The sequence below is a fragment of the Sinocyclocheilus grahami genome, unplaced genomic scaffold (assembly GCF_001515645.1).
Source record: "Sinocyclocheilus grahami isolate Dianchi unplaced genomic scaffold, SAMN03320097.WGS_v1.1 scaffold31.1, whole genome shotgun sequence".
Taxonomy (NCBI): domain Eukaryota; kingdom Metazoa; phylum Chordata; class Actinopteri; order Cypriniformes; family Cyprinidae; genus Sinocyclocheilus; species Sinocyclocheilus grahami.
In genome coordinates this window covers 4,776,190-4,802,622 of record NW_015505210.1, presented here as the reverse complement: position 1 = coordinate 4,802,622, position 26,433 = coordinate 4,776,190, and the positions used below count along the sequence as shown (strand labels likewise).

At 36.8% G+C, this 26,433-nt stretch overlaps 1 protein-coding gene across 1 annotated transcript in view; it reads left to right on the top strand.

Annotated features, from left to right (window-relative positions):
- LOC107575491 (segment polarity protein dishevelled homolog DVL-3) overlaps window positions 1–16,459 on the top strand; it is a 33,054-nt gene extending 16,595 nt beyond the window's left edge. The window contains exons 3-15 of the mRNA XM_016261861.1: window positions 141–265; window positions 5,747–5,901; window positions 5,980–6,115; window positions 7,585–7,678; window positions 7,775–7,844; window positions 9,163–9,302; window positions 9,379–9,455; window positions 9,554–9,621; window positions 10,515–10,664; window positions 11,387–11,518; window positions 12,973–13,140; window positions 13,258–13,473; window positions 15,542–16,459. Coding sequence (XP_016117347.1) covers window positions 141–265; window positions 5,747–5,901; window positions 5,980–6,115; window positions 7,585–7,678; window positions 7,775–7,844; window positions 9,163–9,302; window positions 9,379–9,455; window positions 9,554–9,621; window positions 10,515–10,664; window positions 11,387–11,518; window positions 12,973–13,140; window positions 13,258–13,473; window positions 15,542–15,918 — 1,908 coding nt within the window. The 3' untranslated portion in view covers window positions 15,919–16,459. The remainder of the gene's footprint in view (window positions 1–140; window positions 266–5,746; window positions 5,902–5,979; window positions 6,116–7,584; window positions 7,679–7,774; window positions 7,845–9,162; window positions 9,303–9,378; window positions 9,456–9,553; window positions 9,622–10,514; window positions 10,665–11,386; window positions 11,519–12,972; window positions 13,141–13,257; window positions 13,474–15,541) is intronic.
- The last annotated feature ends 9,974 nt before the right edge of the window (window positions 16,460–26,433 follow it).

The following is a 26,433-nucleotide window of genomic DNA, read 5'->3' as shown; positions in this document are numbered from 1 at the left end:
ACAGAACCCAAACCTTTGAATGGTTGTAAATACTGGCATGTTAGCATGAGACACAGATGTTATAGATGCTGTAGATGGAGCTTAACTTCCTTTGCTGTAGATAAGCTAATTCCGTAGTTTCTCTGTGTGTCTCTGTACAGCTGGTGTCTGCAGACGGCTCTCATGGCTCTGATGGCGGTTCAGTGTGCGCAGACTCTCAGGCCGATCTGCCGCCCCCGCTGGAGAGGACAGGAGGCATCGGAGACTCCAGACCCCCTTCCTTCCAGTCAGTAACCCCTCTGTCCCGCACCCGTCTCTTTCTCTGTGTGTGTGTGTGTGTGTGAGTGAATGAATGTGTCTATTAACTTGTACACCAACAGACCAAAATAATGCATATTCAGTCAATATTAGTAGTGATGTACCAAATTCTGTAAAAGTTTTTTACAGAAACTGAAATTAAAGTTTTCACTTATCCAAAAACCGAAACTTTAAGTAATGTTTATGTATAATCAATTAATTAATAACATTTATTTAAGAAAATTAACACATACTGTAAGTAAAAACTGTTTACGAACATACATTTTTTTTTTAACTTTTTAATTATATAATTATGTTTCTACTCAAATGCTTTCCTATTTGTCATTGTTGAAGCAGGTAGTCACACCTTTAAATTAGTGGTCGACTGTAATGGGAATAATCAATTAATTAATAACATTTATTTAAGAAAATTAACACATACTGTAAGTAAAAACTGTTTACGAAAAACTTTTTAATTATATAATTATGTTTCTACTCAAATGCTTTCCTATTTGTCAATGTTGAAGCAGGTAGTCACACCTCTAAATTAGTGGTCGACCGTAATGGGTTTTTTGACAGCCGATACCGATATCTTGGAAAGCAGGGTGGCCGAACTGCAAAATATAATGTCATACAGATATTTTTTATATTATTAAAAAAATAATCAGTAGGCTAATTTCTAATGAAGAGACCAATTTATATGACAGATTTTAATGTAGGCTTTTATACATATGTAAACAGTAACTAGCTATCTCACAAATTTTTGCTCACTCAGTGTTTTTAAAATTTTACAGTGGGGTAATTTTGGTGCAGTAGCATGAGAGCTTGATTTCAAACTTTGAATTGAATAAAAAATGACAAGTAAGCAGTCAGTAATAAATTAAGAACAAATAAAGAAATTAATAATGATAGCACAAATAAAAAAATAACGACAGGCCTTCGAATTAAATAAATTGCTTTTTAATTTTTCAGGTAGGTCTAACAGTAGGGTTAAGATATTTAACTTTTTTTTTTTTTTTTACCAATTATCCAAATAATGTTTAGTCCTAGAAAGCTATTATTATCAGAACACGCGAGCATAACATAGCAGTTAGCAGATCAATAAATGAGAGAGCAGCGTTACCAGAGTTGCCGATATACCACACCATGTTACAGCACAGGGCTATTGCAGACAGAAACAATACTGTACTACATCGATGTATCCTGTCGCCTCAATTTTTGAGTGGACTTTGCTTTTCTGATGAGCTTGAACGGTATACGAGTGGAGCGACTGAGCGGAGCGCACACGCATAGAGCAGGATAATACGCAGAGCGTCACACCACGTGAAAGTGAAACCTGAGCGGTGAACAAATTTTCGGCAGCCAAATTTCGGTGCATCTCTAATTAATGGCGACATCAGAAATAGATATTATATAATAGCTGCTTTTTTGAAAATTTTAGCAATTTAAAAATATTAAAAAAAGATTTTTTACACAGCACCCCTGCTCTCGACAGACGGCACCCCGGTTGGGAAACACTGCTCTAGAAGACAAAGGATTTTTCACAATTAAATAAATATTTAATAAAAATATAATTTAAAAGGAAGTAAACACTGTAACCAACAGGGCACTAAGTATTCTGGGAAGTTTGTGTGCATTGGGAATCATATTTTTTCAAATAAAGCCAAGGTAACACTAATTTTACATACAGCACACAGTGAAAATGACATGAATATGACAGTGGGCAAATGCATAAAGCGCAACATAATTTGAAATCAGTCACGAGTTTAAAGTTTGTAGATCGCGCGTCTCCAGTGAAGCTGATCCCTCCTCCTGTCTGTATTCAATTCGCACGGACCATAGGACCGACCGTCACAGAACACGCGATCATGCAGGTCACATGCACACGTCACAAGATCTCAACTGGATTCGACTAAGTCGGACCATAGTGTGAAATTAAATGTTCATTAGTCATTCAAAGATTTGTTTAAATTGTTTAAATTAAAGTCCCGCCTCAAACACATCGGCCAAACAGAAAAACTTATCGGCCGATGCCGATATTTGAAAAATGGCAGATATCGGCCGATATATCGGTCGACCACTACTCTAAATCACACTACTGGTTGAGCCAGACCTTTCGGACCCACAGTTTTCACACCGTATGGCTTTGTTGTTGTTGTCTTTGAATAGTAAACTGGTATAGGAAAAAGTATTTTAACATGAAACAATTAAACAATATAAACCTTAGTGTGACAACAAAACAATACATTAAACAATAAAAACTTCAAGAAAGCACACAGTTTGCTAAATACCGTGTGTGATCTTGTCAGATACACTGGTTAGAGACCGGAAGTGCTCGGTGTTGACATGAACTCGTTACCCTTCGGTCTCAAAGGCACCGGTTTCCTCTACCGTGAACTAATCAGAGCCCTAACCCCGAGAGCGCTAACACGTCAGTACCCTTAATGACATCTGGCTGATCACAGGAGTGTGTTAAGAGGAGCTGTGCGAGTCTCAGATCTGTGCATGTTCAAATTTTCCAATAAGCCGGAGACCCCATTACTTGTAAATCTAATCAACTCTACAGGCCCTCAAAGAAAGACCTGCTCATCAATTTAGATCGATGTTTTACTTACAAAGGCTTTGTTTGCTTTAAGTGCTCATTTTGATGGGAATGTGGAAGTGGTTAAGAAAAAGAAAGACCTGGTGGAGGTGAAGCGTTATTAGGTCTGAACAGCTAATTGAAATGCGATACAGCCTTTAGAGAAATTGCGAAAGCCTGCAATTCAGTTAAATAAATAAATAGTCAAAGTTTAAAGTGAATGAGCGGCATTTTGTTTTGTCTTTTTTCAGTGGGGTGTATTAGGATTCTTTCTTACAGTGTTTTCACACTTGATTCATTCTTAGTTGTTTATATGATATACTGTTGCTATGATATCATATCCATTACATATCATGTACTATAGAAATATTCAAATCTTAAAACTGAATTTAGAAAACTGTACTCGCAGATAACATAATATAGATGAGATATAAGGCCACCTAAGTGTACTTGAACACTTAGAGACACTTTCATGACTTAAGTTTCTTAATACACTTAAGTACACTTTTAAAGTTAAAAAGCTATACTTTAAACTTCATTTGAAATCATTGTTTTAATAATCTTTTGTCATGCTTTAAAGAAATGTATTCAGTACACTAATTTAGCTGTGTTGACTAACATACTAAACCACACGTAAAGCACTTAATTATAATTGTTATTTGATATTACATTTAAAGATAAACTATTTTAAATGTTCTAAACGTGCGACTTAAAATATATTATTTAGTATACAAGTTTCAATAGAAATTACATTGAAATATATTTTAGTTTACAATAAACGCTTGTCAGTGCATTCAACAGTACACTTTAACCATACATTAGAAGTAATTATGAAATATAAAGATGTACTTAAGTCCTAAGTCAACAAAAGCACACTTAAGTTCATGTAATTGCATTGAATATACATTTTATATAAATTGAATTAAAATTCAGTTAACATGCAATTAAGTGTTACATTACATTCAGTTCACACTTAAGTGTATTTTTTAGAGTTTATTATTTCTGTATTTAATGCTCTTTTTAAAAGTATACTGTAGTGTCCTTGTTCTTCATAAGGAAAGGATTGTTTGATTTAAAAGATTCATTATGGTTCATGGCTTTATTACTTAATGATTTTTTGTAAAAATCCCTGTGGAGAAACCGAATTGGAAAAAAAGCTGCTGAACAAGGGCGGTTACTGTTTCGCTCTATTGGGACGTTAAATGTTTATGATTTCACAGTTCAAATTTCACACTCAATGTTTGTCAAAATAATACCCAAAATGATTTATTTTCACAGAATCGTGCAGCCCTTATATAGGTTTTGATGTTTTTTATTTTCTTGTCCGTATCAGTGTGTGGCCCTCAGGGTTTCTGGTTTTCCCACAGGTCTGTTTGTGGTTTGTTGGTCAGTGGGTCTCTTTATCTGCGTGTAACCACATGTGTGTGCATACTTGTTTGTCGTGCTGGTGTTTCCTGTCTGTGTGTGTGTGTTTCCTGTTCTGTCTGTCAGGCAGCATGACTCCCCTCTGTGTGAGTGTGTTTGCGTGCAGGTTAATTATTCATACACTGAACACAGGCCAAAAGCAGTTAGGAGAAATACAGCAGCAACCTGTGCTCGCCCTCTGCTGCTGATCTTCAGTACAAATGAACTCCTCACATACAGAAACACTTCAACACTGTACTTTGCCCCCAACACACAGGATCAGCTGACATTTATGCTGCCTTCAAATCACTTCAGGGATTTTTTTTTTTTGCATCTGAGTTACAAATTGTTATTAGCCATAATTAGGTTTTCATTGTGAATGTTTACTGCAGTGGTTCCCAACCCTGGTCCTGGAGGCAACCCAACACTGCACACTTTGCATGTCTCCTTTCTCTGACACAACAATATTTTATAACAAAATTTAAAGAATAGCTTTAAATCTAGCTAGAAAATGCTGCTCATTAAGCTTGTTTATGGCGTGACTGGCTAATGAAACACATACTGTCTGTGCATGTGTTCTTTCCAGTGTTATTTTAGTATCATTGATATACTATAATAGTAGTATACTATTATAGGAAAACACTATTAAATATATTATCTATTTTATTTTTGTATTTTCTGTTTTCACTTTAAATTTAGTTAAAGTTTTAGTAATTTTTTGTGGGCTTTTGTTAGTTTTGTTGTCATACGTCCATTGAGTTTTTATTTAGTTTGAGTTATTTTAGTACTTCGAGTTACAAAAATGAGAATTGTTGGCATCTAACTGAAATAAAATATGTTAAAGTTTTTATTTTATTTAAAAAAATAAATGTAAAATATATATATATTTTATAAATATATAAAAAAATGTACCAAAAATATATATTTATGTAAAAATATATATTTTAATAATATATTTTGGGCCATTTTTTGTTTAGTATATTTTCAAGAAAATAATAATAATAAGTAAAATAAAATAAGTGTGTGTGTGTGTGTGTGTGAAAAAACTCATTTTGGGGGCATTTTCATTTGTAAAAACAATATAAAAAATTGTATTAAAAATTATATATATATATATATACTGTATATATATATTTCTGTATGGGATTTGGTTTTAGTTTTATCTGACTATAATATGAATTACATGTTCAATACTGCTGTTCATCACAGTGATTTTGTTTAATTGTGTTGAATAGGTTGAATGTTGAGTTCATAGTCCAATGATTTACAAATGCTTTACGAATTGATTAGCAAATTAATCATTAAGTAAAACCTGTTTAGAAATGGTTTTGCTCATACATCATCTATCACTAATTGACTGAGTTCTCTTTAAAAAGCCTTCATGTATGAATTGTGTGTGTGGCACATGTCACTCAGCTACGTGTTAGTCACCATCTGTCTTCTGGATGCTCATCCTTCATCACTCTGTCTTCCTCTTTGGTCCAGTGCGAATGCCGTGGGAAGTCAGGATGACCTGGGCAATGATACCGAGCCTGAGGTGGGTCCATCGCTGAGAAGAGACCGAGAGCGAGAGAGAGTCAGAGACAGAGACCGAGAGAGGGAGAGAGAGAGGCCTCGTAGGAAAGATACACATGACCATGGTGAGTTTACCCATAAGTCAGTCCTGGCTAATGATGAGGAAACACACAGGCTTGTTTGATGAGTGTTGTGTGCTGCAGGAGGCCGGTTGAACGGTCACTCGCGGCCGGAGCGCAGGCCGGAGATCGCCGGCTACGAGAGCTCGTCCACACTGATGAGCAGTGAGCTGGACACCACCAGCTTCTTCGACTCAGAGGAGGAGGACTCTACTAGCAGGTGAGTCCTGCTCTCACAGACTTATTTCAAGAAACCAGTCATGGAGAACAAGCATTTCTCTTACTCTTTTGAAACGGATGTCTGATGTAGGGCTGGACGATAAACAATTTCATATCAGGATCACTTTGTCAATAATGTCAGTAACGATGATAAGCTCTTGACATTTGTGACCCTGGACCATAAAACCAGTCATAAGGGTCAAACCTTTTAAATTGAGATTTATACATCATCAGCTTTCCATTGATGTATGGTTTGTTAGGATAGGACAATATTTGGCCGAGATACAACTATTTGAAAATCTGGAATCTGAGGGTGCAAAAAAAATCGAAATATTGAGAAAATCGCCTTTAAATTTGTCCAAAAAGTCCTTAGCAATGCATATTATTAATCAAAAATTAAGTTTTTATATATTTACGGTAGGAAATTTTACAAAATATCTTCATGGAACATGATCTTTAATTAATATCTTAATGATTTTTGGCATAAAAGAAAAGTTGATAATTTCGACCCGTGCAATGTTTTTTTGGCTATTGCTACAAATATACCCCAGCGACTTAAGACTGCTTTTGTGCTCCAGGGTCACATTTTTACGCGATGTAGATTATTCTAAGAACAGAAATAAACACGACAACAGCCAGTCAGTGCATGTTGCTAGTAAGTCTGTGTAGTTTGGTCTACTACACAAACTCAAACACACGTGATGCTCACTGTGTTTTTAACATCTGTCATCTCAATATATGCAGACATAAACACATGAATTTCATCTGCTGTGAGAGTCACTTCACTTTAAGTTTAATTTGAGAAAAATTACCATCAAATACAAACATGAAACTCAAAGATCTTCACGACAAACCACCAAAATAAAAGTTTGGTTTAACTTTAAGAAATTATGACGTACGGTACATGTATTACTATTGTATGTTTTACTTCTCAAAATAATAATAGAATTATTTTTAAGGGAAATTCATGCAACCAAGATATTTTTTCATTCATATTTTAATTTATACATTTCTGTATACGGCATCTTATTTGACCAAAAATAAAAAGTGTGACAGTGTGAACTATGCTGATATTTGTCACATGTAAAGAGGCTAATCTTAACAGAGGTCATCTGAATATGGTCATTATAAAGTTATATATACAAAAAGATGAAGTATAATTGTAAGAGTCAGAGATATGTTTGAACTATACATGTTAATTGTAGCTTATGGCCCCTCATATCGTCTCCTCATGAAGATGACTTAATGTACTCTCAAATCACATGCTCTGGAAAGCCAACACAAAGCAAGGTTTTCCATGCTCTGATACACTACTACACTAATGCAGACGATTGGCTGGTATGCATCACGTGACTCTCAGGACCAATCAGAGCTGAGAGGACTGTAATGTGCATTATATGTGCACAAAAGACATTTTCAGGCTGAATATGATGTTTTGAAGATCGTGTGTCATCTGTGATGCTGCTACAGGTTCAGCAGCTCTACGGAGCAGAGCACATCGTCACGTCTCGTGAGACGCCATCGCCGCCGCAGACGGAAACCCAAAGCACCCAGAATGGAGAAGGTGAGACTCCAGATAAACCTCATGGCTATCAGTGTTGAAGTTTTGTCTCTTTAAGTGTGTCCTCATCTCTCGCTCTCTTTCTCTCGTTCTCTCCAGTCCTCGTCGTTCAGCAGTATAACTGACTCCACCATGTCTCTGAACATCATAACTGTCACATTAAACATGGGTGAGTATGTGCACATGTATATCTGTGTGTCTGCACCGCTCTGTTAAAGACAACATGAATGACATTCACTAACCACATTTAGTAATGAGACACGAACAGAAATGTAGAGCAGGATTTCAGCCTTCCATCTGGATTTAATTAGATTGTGAAAAGTTATATTATTAAAAGTATTAAACGTTGATGTGTAAGTCCATTTGAACCATCTGTGTTACAGACAGGCTTCATGGCAGTGAATTTTAACAGTGCACAAATCGAGTTGTAGTGAACTTTTAAATACACTACCGGTTAAACATTTGGAGTAGTTTTTTTTGTGTTATTGAAATAAGTCTTATGCTCACCAAGGCTGCGTTTATTTAATCAAAAATAGAGTAAAAACAGTAATATTGTGAAATATTATTACAATTTAAAATAACTGTTTTTTTATTTGAATATATTTTAAAATGTAATTTATTGCTGTGATCAAAGCTGAATTTTCAGCATCATTACTCCAGTCTTCAGTGTCACATGATCCTTCAGAAATCATTCGAATATGCTGATTTTCTGCTGGAAACTGTGATAATATTTGATAAACTGAAGGTTTAAAAACAGCAATTATTTGAAATATGTGACCCTGGAGCACAAAACCAGTCTTAAGTCTCTAATACATTGTGTGGGTCAAAATTATAGATTTTTCTTTTATGCCAAAAATCATTAGGATATTAAGTAAAGATCATGTTCCATAAAGACATTTTGTAAATTTCCTACTGTAAATATATTTAAACTTAATTTTTGATTAGTAATATGCAGTGCCAAGAACATCATTTGGACAACTTTAAAAGTGATTTTCTCAATATTTAGATTTTTTTGCACCCTCAGATTCCAGATTTTCAAATAGTTGTATCTCGACCAAATATTGTCCTATCCTAACAAACCATACATCAATGGAAAGCTTATTTATTTAGTTTTCAAATGATGTATACATCTGAATTTCAGAAAATGCACCCTTATAACTGGTTTTGTGGTCTAGGGTCACATATATATTTTTGTAGCATTATAAAGGTCTTTACTGTCACTTTTGATCAGTTTAATGCATCCTTGCTGAATAAAAGTATTAACTGCTTGAAATCCAAGATCCAATAGCACAAAATCTTTACCAGAGACTGTTTAATCAAGCAAACTAAAATAATAAAAAAAAAAAAAATGAAAGTGGGGATTGATTTTCTTTTCTTTTTACATTTTAACAAAAGTTTAAAATAAAAATGTTGCATTCTCACATTACTAAATCTATAGTCTGCTGTTCATCTCTCCATTTTGTTTTTCTCTCTCCCCCTTACTATAGAGAAGTATAATTTTCTGGGCATCAGTATAGTCGGGCAGAGTAATGAGAGGGGCGATGGAGGAATCTACATCGGCTCCATCATGAAGGGCGGTGCGGTGGCTGCTGACGGACGCATTGAGCCTGGTGACATGCTTCTGCAGGTTTGATTTATACTGTAAAATATTCCTGATCATGGTGGTTGTTTGTGATTTCTAAGAGTTGCTTGTTTTGTTGTAGGTGAACGATATCAACTTTGAGAACATGAGTAATGATGACGCAGTGAGGGTGCTACGAGAGATTGTCCATAAACCTGGGTAAGAAGTGGGCTTTATGATGTCCTGTGCTCTCATTATGGACTAAATGAGATTTAAATCAGCACTGATGTTTTTTTTGTGTATGTTCACATTTACAGACCCATCACACTGACTGTGGCCAAATGTTGGGATCCAAACCCTCGTAGCTGTTTCACCCTCCCACGAAGTAAGAGAGCTACTGCGTTACAGTGCTATTAAAAAGATAGTTGGTGCATATATGAAAATGAAATCACCCTGAGGTTATCCAAGATGTAGATGAGTTTGTTTCTTCATCTGAGAAATTTAGCATTAAATCACTTGCTCGACAATGGATCCTCTGCAGTGAATGGGTGCCGTCAGAATGAGAGTCTGATAAAAACATCACAATAATCCTCAAGTAATCCACACCACTCCAGTCCACCAGTTAACATCTTGTGAAGTGAAAAGCTGCGTGTTTGTAAGAAACAAATCCTCATTTAAGACAGTTTTAACTTCAGACCATCGCTCTTCTATCCACAATATTGCTTTCTCCAGTGAAAACGTCTTCAAAAGTTCAAGCTCAGAAAACAGTCCAAAAAATTCTAAACAGATATGTCAGTGGATTTTGTTGTGAGAGGGAATGGACTTTTTCACTGGAGGATGTGTTACTATGTTATTATGGATTATGGACTTGAATTTTGGCCAGCAATGATGGATTCGTTTCTTACAAAGATGCATCTTTTCACTACACAAGACGTTAATTGATGGACTGGAGTGGTGTGGATTACTTGTGGATTATTGTGATGTTTTTATCAGATGTTTGGACTCTCATTCTGACGGCACCCATTCACTGCAGATGACCCACTGGTGAGCAAGTGATTTAATGCTGAATTTCTCAGATGAAGAAACAAACTCATCTACATCTTGGATAGCCTCAGGGTGAGTAAATTTAATTTCTGGGTGAATTATTCTTTTAAACATGAAGTGCTGTTCGCAACCATTTCACTTTCTTAGTTAAAATTAAATCATTACTGTTTTTGACCTCTTTGGTAGCATCTAAAGTGACCAGGCATCCGTTTACTCCCCCCTGTGTTTGTTCAGGTGAGCCGATCCGTCCCATAGACCCTGCTGCCTGGGTGTCTCACACTGCCGCTATGACGGGGGCGTACCCAGTGTACGGTATGAGCCCTTCCATGAGCACAATCACCTCCACTAGCTCCTCCATCACAAGCTCCATTCCAGAGACTGAGCGTAAGTGTTTATCCACCCACCCTTCCCATAATCCACCTCTGCTGTGCCTGCCGTCTGTCGCCAGAGGATGACTTCATCTGCAAACCCACTGCTTACTGTGTTGTGACCGTAGCCCTTACCAACTGAGTTGGTCAAATGAAAATGAAAGATTTGTGAGTAGTCTTGAACAAAATACATGCAGTAAATTATACACTAAAAATTAGGCTGTACAGCCCTTGTAAAAAAGAAATACACTTTAGAATACTTTTACACATAAAATACTAAAAATAAGAGAATCTATTACTATGAACTGAATGTAATGTTTACACATAATTGCATGTTATTTACAATTTAAAAAAATGTATTATAGTTTAAATTTGTATTAGTATGCTTTAGTATGTTAGTCAACATATCAAAGTAAGTGTACTTCTTTAAAGCATGACAAAAGATTATTAAAACTATTTTTTAAATGCACTTTAAATTAAATTTAAATTAAGTGTTAAGAGAGTCATGAAAGTGTACTTTTAAGATTTAAAGTACACTACAAGTGCACATTAAATACAATTAAGCACACCTCTTTTTCACAAGGGAAATTAGATTGATTTGTGATGTCTGAGAAATCAGAAACTCCTCCTAGATCAGTTGATAACGGCTACAACATCTTGATGTTCAGAGCACGTCTTTGTAAGTTCACTCACATCTGTAGACTGCTGTGCACCATCACATTGTGCTTTACTCTGCAGGGTTCGAGGATTTCCATCTGTCCATCCATAGCGACATGGCAGCAGTAGCCAAAGCAATGGCATCTCCAGAGTCAGGCCTGGAGGTGCGGGACAGAATGTGGCTAAAGATCACCATCCCCAATGCCTTCATAGGTAAACTTGCACCCTCACTCTTAAAATTTAACTTTAGCATGGAGGTAAAATGCCACCAAAAGGGATAAACAGGTCCTCATAGTAAATTCCTCTTTTTTTTTATATCTGTGATCTCATGTTTGATGTTTCATCATTGACAGTATCTATCCATTTATACCTGTGTGAAAAAGAAGTGTGCTTAAAGGGATAGTTCACCCAAAAATGAAAATGAACTCATTTCAAACCTGTAAGACTTCCGTTCATCTACGGAACACAAATTAAGATATTTTTGATGGAATCTGAGCGCTGTCTGACCCTGCATAGACAGCAACGCAACTGAAATGTTCCCAAGTCCAGAAACGTAGCAAGAAGATCTGTAAAATAATCCATGTGACATCAGGGGTTCAACCGTAATTATACGAAGCTACGAGAATACTTTTTGTGCGCAAAAGAAAATTTTTTAAAAATAAAGTCGTTCTTTTTTTTCTTTTGCGCACAAAAAGTATTCTCGCAGCTTCTTAAAATTACTGTTGACCATTTCAGTTGTGTTGCTGTCTATGCAGGGTCAGAAAATATCTTAATTTGTGTTCCGAAGATGAACGAAGGTCTTACGGGTTTGAAACAACATGAGGGTGAGTAATTAATGACAGCATTTTTGATTTTTGGGTGAACTATCCCTTTAACTGTATTGAATGTGCACTTGTAGAGTGTTTCAAATCTTGAAAGTATATTTTTGTAAAAACTGTAATAGATAATATAATAATAATTGAATAAAATACCACTTATATGCACTTAAAGAGTGACACTTTCTTGACCGTTTCTCCAACACACTTAAGTACACTTTTTAAAAGTCAATTTAAATGTTTTACTTTAAAGTTGCAATCCTTATGTTGTCCCACTTTAACTACTTTTAATTACTATGTGTTAAGTATGTTTAATAATCTTAAAGAAGTACACTTATTTTGATGTGTTGACTAACATACTAAAGCACATGCACTTGATCATAATTTTACTGTAGTGTGATATTGGATATTACGGTTAAAAGTTAATGTATTTTAAATGTACTTAAGTTCAACTTCATCATTACAAATGTATAATAGCGAATATATTTACTACTTACTACCTACTTTAGTGGGCTAATAAGCACTCTTTAGTAAAAAAACTGCATTTAATATAAATTAATACAACTATTTAATACATTTGAATTAAAATGTAAATAGCACGCAAATGTATTATACTCAGTTCACTCAAGTATGCTCTTATAAAGTAAAATTCAATTTAATAATAAGTACTCTTTTCTAAAGGCTACTTCTTTTTCACAAGGGTGAATTTACAACCTCTTTTGTATTTGATTTTATTGGTAACAATCTTAATTGTTTTAAATAAGAATTAATTTCCGAGAATTCATTCAATTGAAGTTGGATGTGGATATTCTGCTAGTGTCTTCAGAAGTAAAATATTAGTTTTCCTCTCAGGTTCAGATGTGGTGGATTGGATCTATCATCACGTCGAGGGCTTTACTGATAGACGGGAGGCACGCAAATACACCAGCAACCTGCTAAAAGCTGGCTACATACGGCACACTGTCAACAAGATCACCTTCTCTGAACAGTGCTATTACATCTTTGGTGACCTGTGCGGCAGTGAGTTCCTGATCTTTAGTTCTTCGCTTTGTCCCCACTCTTTCACGTCGAAGCATCTTTTATTTATTCATTTGGAGTAAACTTTATTCCCTCCTGTTTGTTCCTCTTCTGTCTCAGATATGGCAAGTCTCACCTTGCATGACCATGATGGTTCTAGTGGGGCATCTGACCAGGACACTCTGGCTCCGTTGCCTCACCCTGGTGTAGCTCCCTGGCCGCTCACGTTCCCTTATCAGTACCCGATCCCTCACCCGTACAATCCCCACCCTGTGCACGACCCCAGCTACAGCTTCACTGCAGGGGGCGGCAGCGCTGGCAGCCCACACAGCGAAGGTGAGACTGCGTTCGATCAGGGGCGGAAATTAACCAGGGGCTTGGGGCAAAAATGCCACCACAATGAACAATGATGCCCTCCAAATTCAGGATATGGGGGCAAAAAATTGCACGTGCCCAATTAAATAAAACGATGATGAAAAATTATTTCTGGCCGATCATGTGACACAGAAGACTGGAGTAATAATGCTGAAAATTCAGCTTTGCATCACAGGAATACATTTTAAAATAACCTTTTAAAAGATACTAAAAGAGATACAAAAAATTTGAATTGTTATAGAATTTCACTGATATTTTGCCATCAATCATAGCAAGAAGTTCATCTTTAATAACATGACATTTTGGCCAAATGTCAGAAACAATTGGGTCCACTAAACTGTAAATGGATGACACCTAATGCGATGCACTTCTAATGCCCTTGTAATGATGGGCAAAACACATTCGGTGGTTAAAAACCTTGTAACTCCACTTGCGCTCAACTTTAGTAAAATGTTCATCTTTGACAATGCAGTGTTTAATTATTTATTTTTTTTAATTTTTTTTTTTTTTACATTTCCTGAAAAGTTATGAACGTACAAGGTTTCCGCCCAACATTGACGAATTGTAAGTTCTACTACATTTTTAAGAAACATTATAATACAGTATCATGATACACATAGTCTCACTATTAGCTATGATTTTTAGCTATTATAGCCTTTTGTAGGACAAAAACACTTTATTTTGACACGAGGCCCATAGAGGCGCAAGGCCTTGTGCGGTCACACACTTGGCACAGCCCTTGCGATGGCGATTGATCTATATATATATATATATATACAGTATATACACACACTCACTCACAAAGGTAAAGAAAAATGCCCAGGAAATCACTTCCAGGGGGCAAATATCACTCCTTAAAGTCGGCATGAAACGGAAGTTGCGATTGTCTTTTCTTCTCTACTGTGACGTATATCCGAGTGAAACGGCATCTGAAATGAGAGGGAGGGACTTGATTTCGTCCTTCGGGAATTGATTGGATCGTTGGAAGGTGGGGTGTTGGAGGCAGATCTGAATGCCAGTTTGCAGTTAGTGGGGGGGGGGGGTTTCTCTCCACTGGATTCACTGCTGACACCCAAGCATAAATAAATGTTTTATTTAATAAGGACGACGACGATGATCAATGGCACAAAACATGCCTAAACAACTCGCGCGCGCGCGAGAGAGAGACTGCCTGAATGACAGAGCGCGTCCTCCATCAGGTTAAGTCATATTCATGAAAAAAAAATTTGTTTGCAATGTCCTAAGAGTAATGTTGTCGTAATATCTTTTCAATGTTTAGGGGTAAAATCAGTACTATAAAGTGAAGCATCAGCTTCAGCTTTTCCCCGTCGTTTATCCCAGCGTTTACCCCTCACGTCACTAGCTCCGCCCTTGCGCCATAGCTTGTGACCGGAAGAGAAGACGAGTCGTTTTGAGGGGGAGGGGAGGTTAACGTTTTTGATTAAAGATTACGAGAGCACATTGTAACGAGAGGGGCGGGGCCAAGAGCCGTGGGAACGGAGCGAGGCCGGTGGAGTAATTGCGAATGCGCGACACCTGCGCCACTCACCGGTCTCGAGTCTCACGGAGGAGCTCCGGAAGGATACAAAGGAGGAGTGACGACAGGGAAAGACGAGAGAGGACCAGGCCTGGATTTTATTTTGTGTTTTGGTTTTGTTTGTGCGCGACAGTCGTCCGCGAGGGGCTGTCGCGCTGTTTTGGGTGTATTTTATTATTAAAGTTTCTTTTGAGTGTTCGCCGGTTTCCGCCTCCTTCTTCCCGACCTACAAACCACGTTACACACATGAATAAAAAAAAAAAATGAAGTGCATGGATAAATTATTTATAATAAACACTACAGTATTCCATAAAATAATAAGAATTTTGATTTCATGGTGACTTTAATGCCTCTTTCTGATCCTGTGGTCAACTTCTCTGCCCTTATTATATGTGATCCAATGACAAGGCGTATACATTGAAAAGTGACCGAAGAATTAGACTTAAACAGGAAGTCTCACTTTTCTTTTCCTTTCTTTCATTTCGCTCACAGGCAGTCGAAGCAGTGGCTCGAATCGAAGCGGCAGTAAAAACGACGCAAACGCAGCGGCTGGAACGCAAGAGTCTGGAGGCCGATCCGGCAGTGGCAGCGAGTCCGAGAAAAGAGAGAAGGCTCCCAGCGAGCGCTCTGCGGCGCCCCCTAGCGAACACAGCGTGCGTAGCTCACACACCATCCGGAGCGTCCAGAGCCTGGTGTGTGGAGCGCCCGGCCTCCCTCCACAGCCACAGACACAGCCACTCGTTACAGCAGCGCCGGGCTCTCCTCCAGACCGAGACCTGGCCTCAGTGCCGCCCGAACTCACAGCCTCGCGCCAGTCTTTCCGCATGGCCATGGGGAACCCCAGTGAGTTCTTCGTCGACGTCATGTGATGTTCTTCAGGTGACCCCGAGGGTCGACTCACATGCTCAAGGCACTGTGAAATCAAGAAAAAAAGATGAGGAGGAAGACAAGAAAGAAATGCATTAACATTTTAGTGGCTGAGTGTCCCTCCAAATGTCCCTCCTGTGTCCTGTGGCTTGCACTTTCTTCAGTGAAGAAGACTGGAACAGATCACGTATCCCATCATGCCCTTTAAGGAGACTCGATGCAGTGATGAAGGTGAATGCTTGCTGGTTTTTGTGTACTTTTTATGTACTTTAGCTGCATTTTTTAATATTTTGTCCTCTGACTGGTTTATTAACCTCAAGATATGTTTTTCAATCAAATATGAACTAAATTAAGCAGGAGAGAAAAGCATGAAATGAGAAGAAAGTGGGGATATCTTTTACTTCTAAATCATCTCTTGCTTTTTAAGGATGAACAAATCATTTTTAATGATTTTTTAAAAAGACAAACGCTATCAAAAGATAGAATCTTTGGCAATTATTTTATATTTATGGCTTTAATTTTCTGCTAAGAATGGTGGAGAGTGAGAGAAAAAGAGAGAGTTTTTGACTTTAATGCCTCTTTCTGATCCTGTGGTCAACTTCTCTGCCCTTATTATATGTGATCCAATGACAAGGCGTATACATTGAAAAGTGACCGAAGAATTAGACTTAAACAGGAAGTCTCACTTTTCTTTTCCTTTCTTTCATTTCGCTCACAGGCAGTCGAAGCAGTGGCTCGAATCGAAGCGGCAGTAAAAACGACGCAAACGCAGCGGCTGGAACGCAAGAGTCTGGAGGCCGATCCGGCAGTGGCAGCGAGTCCGAGAAAAGAGAGAAGGCTCCCAGCGAGCGCTCTGCGGCGCCCCCTAGCGAACACAGCGTGCGTAGCTCACACACCATCCGGAGCGTCCAGAGCCTGGTGTGTGGAGCGCCCGGCCTCCCTCCACAGCCACAGACACAGCCACTCGTTACAGCAGCGCCGGGCTCTCCTCCAGACCGAGACCTGGCCTCAGTGCCGCCCGAACTCACAGCCTCGCGCCAGTCTTTCCGCATGGCCATGGGGAACCCCAGTGAGTTCTTCGTCGACGTCATGTGATGTTCTTCAGGTGACCCCGAGGGTCGACTCACATGCTCAAGGCACTGTGAAATCAAGAAAAAAAGATGAGGAGGAAGACAAGAAAGAAATGCATTAACATTTTAGTGGCTGAGTGTCCCTCCAAATGTCCCTCCTGTGTCCTGTGGCTTGCACTTTCTTCAGTGAAGAAGACTGGAACAGATCACGTATCCCATCGATGCAGTGATGAAGGTGAATGCTTGCTGGTTTTTGTGTACTTTTTATGTACTTTAGCTGCATTTTTTAATATTTTGTCCTCTGACTGGTTTATTAACCTCAAGATATGTTTTTCAATCAAATATGAACTAAATTAAGCAGGAGAGAAAAGCATGAAATGAGAAGAAAGTGGGGATATCTTTTACTTCTAAATCATCTCTTGCTTTTTAAGGATGAACAAATCATTTTTAATGATTTTTTAAAAAGACAAACGCTATCAAAAGATAGAATCTTTGGCAATTATTTTATATTTATGGCTTTAATTTTCTGCTAAGAATGGTGGAGAGTGAGAGAAAAAGAGAGAGTTTTTAAGTTTACAGACAGGACTTTTAAAGTCTGCCTTACTCTTGGGGTTAAAATGAACTTATTAAAGCATGATGTTTTTTCATCTGTTTTGTTGTTTTAATAACCTGAACTGATGAATTGTGCACAAGAAGACCAGAGACATTTATTAAGTAAATCAAGTCAATTATGGTTTAATGTTGATTTAAAGAACTTAATTGGGAGATATTCAGTCCTGTAATGTTATTCTTTGTAACAGTACACCTGTATTACATGTGCTGAACCTGCAACAGAGTTTCAATGTTATCAGCACTCCTAAAGCAACCTAAAGATGCACTATTATTATTATTATTATTATTATATGATGGAGAGCAGCTCTCTTCACTCTCTCACTCTTCCTCAAACAACACAGCATTTAATATGTTAATGTCTGTCATCATTAACCATCAGCACTCTGCTTCATTGTTTCTCTGAACACCTTCCCTTTTTTTCTCTCAGATGCATTTATCACATTTTTAATTATTGTAAACAGATAGTATCGAATGGTTCAATTTAATACTCGCTGTACACTGTTTTACGACAAAACAAAACAAATTGTTTTATTTATAAATATAGTTTATTGCCTAAACACGGAGTGTGCATCTTTTCTAGTTTTTGTGTGAAAAGAAAATCACTTTTATTCTTCTGCAGTCATGAAGACATAACATAATGAAGTCCATTTTTTACATAATTCCTTAAAAGGTACAACCAAAGAATGTGTTTTCAGCAAACAGCCCCTTGTATAAAAAAAAAGAAGTACACTTTAGCACACTTTTTAAAACAAAATGACTAATTACAGAAAATATATTTTAGAAAAACATACTCAAGTGCAAACTGAATGTGATATCTTTGGACACTTAAATGCATGTTATTTACAATTAAATGAAAATATGGTTTAAATTGATGTTAAATGCAATTAGTTGAACTTTAGTGTATATCGCTGTTTGTAATTTCATAATTACAGACAACAGATGTTGTCTTTGAAATATGATTAAAGTATACTGCCGAAAGTGCTGACAAGCATTTATAATAAACTAAAATATACTTTAATGTTATTTCTATTGAAACTTGTATGTAATATGTTAGTCAACACATCAAAATAAGTGTGCTTCTTTAAAGCATGACAAAAGATTATTAAAACAAGGGTTTAAAATGTACTTCAAGTGTGTTAAGAAACAGGCATGAAAGTGTACTCTCTTTAAACGCACTTAAGTGGAGTTTTAGTATGAAGTACAAGTGCAAATTCAATACAATTAAGAACTTCTTTTTCACAAGAAACACAAGGGAATTTTATATATGTGCTTGTGGGGGGGAAGTCACAGCTAATTTCCAATGATGGGTTTTATTCTCATAAAGAAAGTTTTCCCACACTGATTCTGACAGTCTGCCAGCGTTTATGGGAGAAGAATATATTTCATTCTCTTTGGCTCTCAGAAGAGCTGTTCTATGATTTATATTTCCACTGTATCAAAGCAAGATCCAGGGACAAGCCGTAATTTATATACAACTCAGACTGAACACATGATAACCCTTCATTTGACAAGATGAAGCATCATCAATCGCACAAGTGAAAAACTTCATTTCTGGTCCCCCAACGCACACATCTGGAGTCAAATCCACTCTAACAGTCTTCAAGTTTATTTACACAACATTTGAATATTCATTAAGCACATGATGCCATATTTAGAACAGAAGAATTTTGTCAGATCCAGTTATAGCTCTGTTCTCTTGAGACATTACAGTCAGATCTTTTTTTAATGCTAGTGTGTGTAACTTGTTAAAATGCTTTCTCCTTTCATTTTAATGTTCAGTCAACTATAAGAAAGCCATCCGTAGGCTGACTTTCTGAAGAGTGGACACTGATGCTGCTGCATTGCCTTTGTTAAAACTTTAGGGATTGGAAAACAAATAGTGAAAAAAACATGTTGGTTTGAGCTATATGTGTAATGGTGTGCAGTGGTGTATAAAGTACCTGAAAGCCATACTCAAGTAAAAGTACAGATATCTTACCAGAAAATGACTTTGGTAGAAGTTGAAGTCACCGTTTAGAATATTACTTGAGTAAAAGTCTTAAACTATGTGATATTTATTGTACTTAAGTACGAAAAGTATTTGTTTTTTTATCTTAAATGTACTTAAGTATTGAAAGTAAAAGTACAAGTAAATGCAAAATGGAAAAGATAAAAAATGTTCATACACAGCTTGAGTTGCAAGATTGTGTTCAGTTTTAACTCTTTCTTCCATTTTGTATTTTTGGGTAAGAATAAGAAGCACTTCATCGGGTACTTAGTGTCTTTTATTCCAACATAAGAAAACATTTCTGGAATCTGCATCTGAAATAGCATTTAGATGTATTTACTAGGGTTGCAAAGGGGTGGAAAATTTCCGGAAACTTTCCAGAAATCCCTGGAATATTCCAAAAAAAATCCTGGAAAGTTTCCAAAATTTCTGGAATATGTCCGAAATTTACTGGAAATGTTCCACCCTTTTGCAACCCTAGTATTTGCACAGTTTATGTATCTCAGAGGGGACTTGAATGCATTTAAACTGCCGGTTTCCGCCTCCTTCTTCCCGACCTACAAACCACGTTACACACATGAATAAAAAAAAAAAATGAAGTGCATGGATAAATTATTTATAATAAACACTACAGTATTCCATAAAATAATAAGAATTTTGATTTCATGGTGACTTTAATGCCTCTTTCTGATCCTGTGGTCAACTTCTCTGCCCTTATTATATGTGATCCAATGACAAGGCGTATACATTGAAAAGTGACCGAAGAATTAGACTTAAACAGGAAGTCTCACTTTTCTTTTCCTTTCTTTCATTTCGCTCACAGGCAGTCGAAGCAGTGGCTCGAATCGAAGCGGCAGTAAAAACGACGCAAACGCAGCGGCTGGAACGCAAGAGTCTGGAGGCCGATCCGGCAGTGGCAGCGAGTCCGAGAAAAGAGAGAAGGCTCCCAGCGAGCGCTCTGCGGCGCCCCCTAGCGAACACAGCGTGCGTAGCTCACACACCATCCGGAGCGTCCAGAGCCTGGTGTGTGGAGCGCCCGGCCTCCCTCCACAGCCACAGACACAGCCACTCGTTACAGCAGCGCCGGGCTCTCCTCCAGACCGAGACCTGGCCTCAGTGCCGCCCGAACTCACAGCCTCGCGCCAGTCTTTCCGCATGGCCATGGGGAACCCCAGTGAGTTCTTCGTCGACGTCATGTGATGTTCTTCAGGTGACCCCGAGGGTCGACTCACATGCTCAAGGCACTGTGAAATCAAGAAAAAAAGATGAGGAGGAAGACAAGAAAGAAATGCATTAACATTTTAGTGGCTGAGTGTCCCTCCAAATGTCCCTCCTGTGTCCTGTGGCTTGCACTTTCTTCAGTGAAGAAGACTGGAACAGATCACGTATCCCATCGATGCAGTGATGAAGGTGAATGCTTGCTGGTTTTTGTGTACTTTTTATGTACTTTAGCTGCATTTTTTAATATTTTGTCCTCTGACTGGTTTATTAACCTCAAGATATGTTTTTCAATCAAATATGAACTAAATTAAGCAGGAGAGAAAAGCATGAAATGAGAAGAAAGTGGGGATATCTTTTACTTCTAAATCATCTCTTGCTTTTTAAGGATGAACAAATCATTTTTAATGATTTTTTAAAAAGACAAACGCTATCAAAAGATAGAATCTTTGGCAATTATTTTATATTTATGGCTTTAATTTTCTGCTAAGAATGGTGGAGAGTGAGAGAAAAAGAGAGAGTTTTTAAGTTTACAGACAGGACTTTTAAAGTCTGCCTTACTCTTGGGGTTAAAATGAACTTATTAAAGCATGATGTTTTTTCATCTGTTTTGTTGTTTTAATAACCTGAACTGATGAATTGTGCACAAGAAGACCAGAGACATTTATTAAGTAAATCAAGTCAATTATGGTTTAATGTTGATTTAAAGAACTTAATTGGGAGATATTCAGTCCTGTAATGTTATTCTTTGTAACAGTACACCTGTATTACATGTGCTGAACCTGCAACAGAGTTTCAATGTTATCAGCACTCCTAAAGCAACCTAAAGATGCACTATTATTATTATTATTATTATTATATGATGGAGAGCAGCTCTCTTCACTCTCTCACTCTTCCTCAAACAACACAGCATTTAATATGTTAATGTCTGTCATCATTAACCATCAGCACTCTGCTTCATTGTTTCTCTGAACACCTTCCCTTTTTTTCTCTCAGATGCATTTATCACATTTTTAATTATTGTAAACAGATAGTATCGAATGGTTCAATTTAATACTCGCTGTACACTGTTTTACGACAAAACAAAACAAATTGTTTTATTTATAAATATAGTTTATTGCCTAAACACGGAGTGTGCATCTTTTCTAGTTTTTGTGTGAAAAGAAAATCACTTTTATTCTTCTGCAGTCATGAAGACATAACATAATGAAGTCCATTTTTTACATAATTCCTTAAAAGGTACAACCAAAGAATGTGTTTTCAGCAAACAGCCCCTTGTATAAAAAAAAAGAAGTACACTTTAGCACACTTTTTAAAACAAAATGACTAATTACAGAAAATATATTTTAGAAAAACATACTCAAGTGCAAACTGAATGTGATATCTTTGGACACTTAAATGCATGTTATTTACAATTAAATGAAAATATGGTTTAAATTGATGTTAAATGCAATTAGTTGAACTTTAGTGTATATCGCTGTTTGTAATTTCATAATTACAGACAACAGATGTTGTCTTTGAAATATGATTAAAGTATACTGCCGAAAGTGCTGACAAGCATTTATAATAAACTAAAATATACTTTAATGTTATTTCTATTGAAACTTGTATGTAATATGTTAGTCAACACATCAAAATAAGTGTGCTTCTTTAAAGCATGACAAAAGATTATTAAAACAAGGGTTTAAAATGTACTTCAAGTGTGTTAAGAAACAGGCATGAAAGTGTACTCTCTTTAAACGCACTTAAGTGGAGTTTTAGTATGAAGTACAAGTGCAAATTCAATACAATTAAGAACTTCTTTTTCACAAGAAACACAAGGGAATTTTATATATGTGCTTGTGGGGGGGAAGTCACAGCTAATTTCCAATGATGGGTTTTATTCTCATAAAGAAAGTTTTCCCACACTGATTCTGACAGTCTGCCAGCGTTTATGGGAGAAGAATATATTTCATTCTCTTTGGCTCTCAGAAGAGCTGTTCTATGATTTATATTTCCACTGTATCAAAGCAAGATCCAGGGACAAGCCGTAATTTATATACAACTCAGACTGAACACATGATAACCCTTCATTTGACAAGATGAAGCATCATCAATCGCACAAGTGAAAAACTTCATTTCTGGTCCCCCAACGCACACATCTGGAGTCAAATCCACTCTAACAGTCTTCAAGTTTATTTACACAACATTTGAATATTCATTAAGCACATGATGCCATATTTAGAACAGAAGAATTTTGTCAGATCCAGTTATAGCTCTGTTCTCTTGAGACATTACAGTCAGATCTTTTTTTAATGCTAGTGTGTGTAACTTGTTAAAATGCTTTCTCCTTTCATTTTAATGTTCAGTCAACTATAAGAAAGCCATCCGTAGGCTGACTTTCTGAAGAGTGGACACTGATGCTGCTGCATTGCCTTTGTTAAAACTTTAGGGATTGGAAAACAAATAGTGAAAAAAACATGTTGGTTTGAGCTATATGTGTAATGGTGTGCAGTGGTGTATAAAGTACCTGAAAGCCATACTCAAGTAAAAGTACAGATATCTTACCAGAAAATGACTTTGGTAGAAGTTGAAGTCACCGTTTAGAATATTACTTGAGTAAAAGTCTTAAACTATGTGATATTTATTGTACTTAAGTACGAAAAGTATTTGTTTTTTTATCTTAAATGTACTTAAGTATTGAAAGTAAAAGTACAAGTAAATGCAAAATGGAAAAGATAAAAAATGTTCATACACAGCTTGAGTTGCAAGATTGTGTTCAGTTTTAACTCTTTCTTCCATTTTGTATTTTTGGGTAAGAATAAGAAGCACTTCATCGGGTACTTAGTGTCTTTTATTCCAACATAAGAAAACATTTCTGGAATCTGCATCTGAAATAGCATTTAGATGTATTTACTAGGGTTGCAAAGGGGTGGAAAATTTCCGGAAACTTTCCAGAAATCCCTGGAATATTCCAAAAAAAATCCTGGAAAGTTTCCAAAATTTCTGGAATATGTCCGAAATTTACTGGAAATGTTCCACCCTTTTGCAACCCTAGTATTTGCACAGTTTATGTATCTCAGAGGGGACTTGAATGCATTTAAACTGCAGTTACAGATGCATAAATAGGCCTAATGTTTTGTTTTTAACATAAAACATTGAATACTGATATTTGAAATAATTTAAAACATGAAAAAAATAGTCGAAATGTGAAATTAAAACCGCCAGTAGGTGACAGCAAGTGCTTAATCAGTGAGTCATCGAGATTCAACCGATTCGTTCAAACGGCTGATTCATTCAGGAACAAAGCATTTGACTGTGTTAATGAGTGAATCCCTGAATCATTTATTCAACCGATTCGTTCAAAAAGTTGATTCATTCAATAAGTAAACACGGTCCATTGCTCAGAGACGCAAAACAGTGCCGTGATCTTTGTTTGGAACTATTTTTGTTGGCAAAATTGAGCAAAAACAAGCAATATTATGTCTAAAATGTAAGTCACTTATTCCTTTACTGAACTTGTATAAAATGATTATTAAATGTGTTCATGCTGATATCTGCAGAAAAACGGTACTCTTTGTGTGATATAGATTAAGTTAACTATATTAAATTATATAAATATAAAAAGCATACAGAAGCATTTTTGCCGTCTACAATTTAGAAAGCCTGGAATTTTGAGTTTTAATAGACTAATAAATCACGTGCGTGCGCTCTGTGTGTTATTGGGTGATATAGCCTACTTGATAATGTCAGATTGCACATCATTACAACAACACTTACCATATTATCGCAGACGATGCTGTATCGCACACCCCAGACTCGACTTGAGTGGAAAATGAATTATCTGCGGTTGTGCGTGCACTTCTTTGCACATGAGCAACGGTGTTTTTAGGAGTCTAACTTGCAAACGCCAGACCACTGATTCGTCAAACCTGCTTTCCTGCAGTTCGTGTTCTTCTGAATTCTGACTATTTTGTAGTAAGTAACGAATATGCTTCAGGGGAAATGTATCGGCGTAAAAGTATACATTTTAATTAGGAAATGTAATGGAGTAAAAGTAAAAGTTGGCTGAAATATAAAAACCATAGACTGTATATAAACATGGACGTAGTGTCGTCACCCGTAGGTTCCTGAAGAGGTTTTTGAAGCTCAAAGTGGGCAGAGCCGGCCGTCGCCATCTTGGCAGCGCGTCACTCCCAGATAATCGAAAATGGGCAAAAAGGCGGGAGCTGGTTGCTGAAACCACGCCCACCTAGCTCGATGGCGGTGACAGCAGCGCCAAGCCACCTGTCACTCAAGTGGCCACACCCTTAATTATGCAGAACTTTAAGGCTTAATATAATTTAAACGGATGACTTCTAAAAAAATTCACCCCCCCCCTCACAGTTGTCATGAAGGGCAAAATTAGCTATATAGACCAAAATAATTTTTTGAACCGGGCCATAAACAATATTTTTTTCTGCTGTAATGTTGGGCATTTTAACATGGGGAGTCTATGGGATTGACTCCCTTTTGCAGCCAGCGTCTAGCGGCCAGTCGATGAATTACAGTTTAAGTCACTTCCTTGTTGGCATCACGAGAGAGAGCGGGAGGTTGCCGCTTGATAAAAACTCAAGTAAAGTACAGATACGCCCAAAAAATACTTAAGTACTGTAACGAAGTATTATTACTTCATTACATTACTACGGTGGCCGAGAAGTGCAAGACAAATCACAACTCTGAAAACAAAATAACAAATTACAAACGCAAATGCAAGTCTAAAACACAACAACAATTCAGAAAACATTATAACAAGTCAGAAAAAAAAGTTCGGCAAAAGGCGGGATCGAACCCGGGACACGTGCACTCATCCATCTGCGCCAGTGGAGCTGATGTTTTACAGCCACTTTTAACTAAATGTAAATATACACTCCGTATTTTTTATTCCATAGTAAGGGCAATTCATACAATACATTTAAACTGAGCTACTTTAATACCATCTCCGAACTTTCTACCACGACTCTGCTGTTCTTCGGCTGGTTCTTCCCTGTATACGTTGATTGACAGATGTCTCGTCCAGTCAGCGGTGAGTAATCCCAAACCAATGGCGCTGTCTCAAACTATACCTACCTCTTCCGTTTTGTCTGATTTGTCGTTGTGTTTTCTGACTTGTTATTTTGTTTTCGAATTTGTCATTGTGTTTTCTGACTTGTTCTTTTGTTTCTTAGACTTGCATTTGCGTATGTAATTTGTTATTTTGTTTTCAGAATTGTGATTTGTTTTGCACTTCTCGGCCACCGTACATTACACCACTGATGGTGTGTAACACTTTACTATGACATGAACATTTTATGCATTTTGAGAAAATGAAGCTGTATGACAGTCACACTTTAGCATACTTTAAAAAAGATAGGCTAATTTATTATAGAAAACAATTATATACTTTAAAATAATACACTGAATGTAAAGTTTTTAGACTTAATTGCGTTATTTACAATTACATGAAACATTTTTATGTGTAATATATATATTTCTACATTGGAATTTAGTACATTTAAGATATAATAAATGTAATTAATGTAAAGTAAAAACTAAAATATTGGGTAACAAACTACAGTTAAAATTATAATCAAGCACAATGTGTTCTTTATGTTAACACATCAAAATAAGTG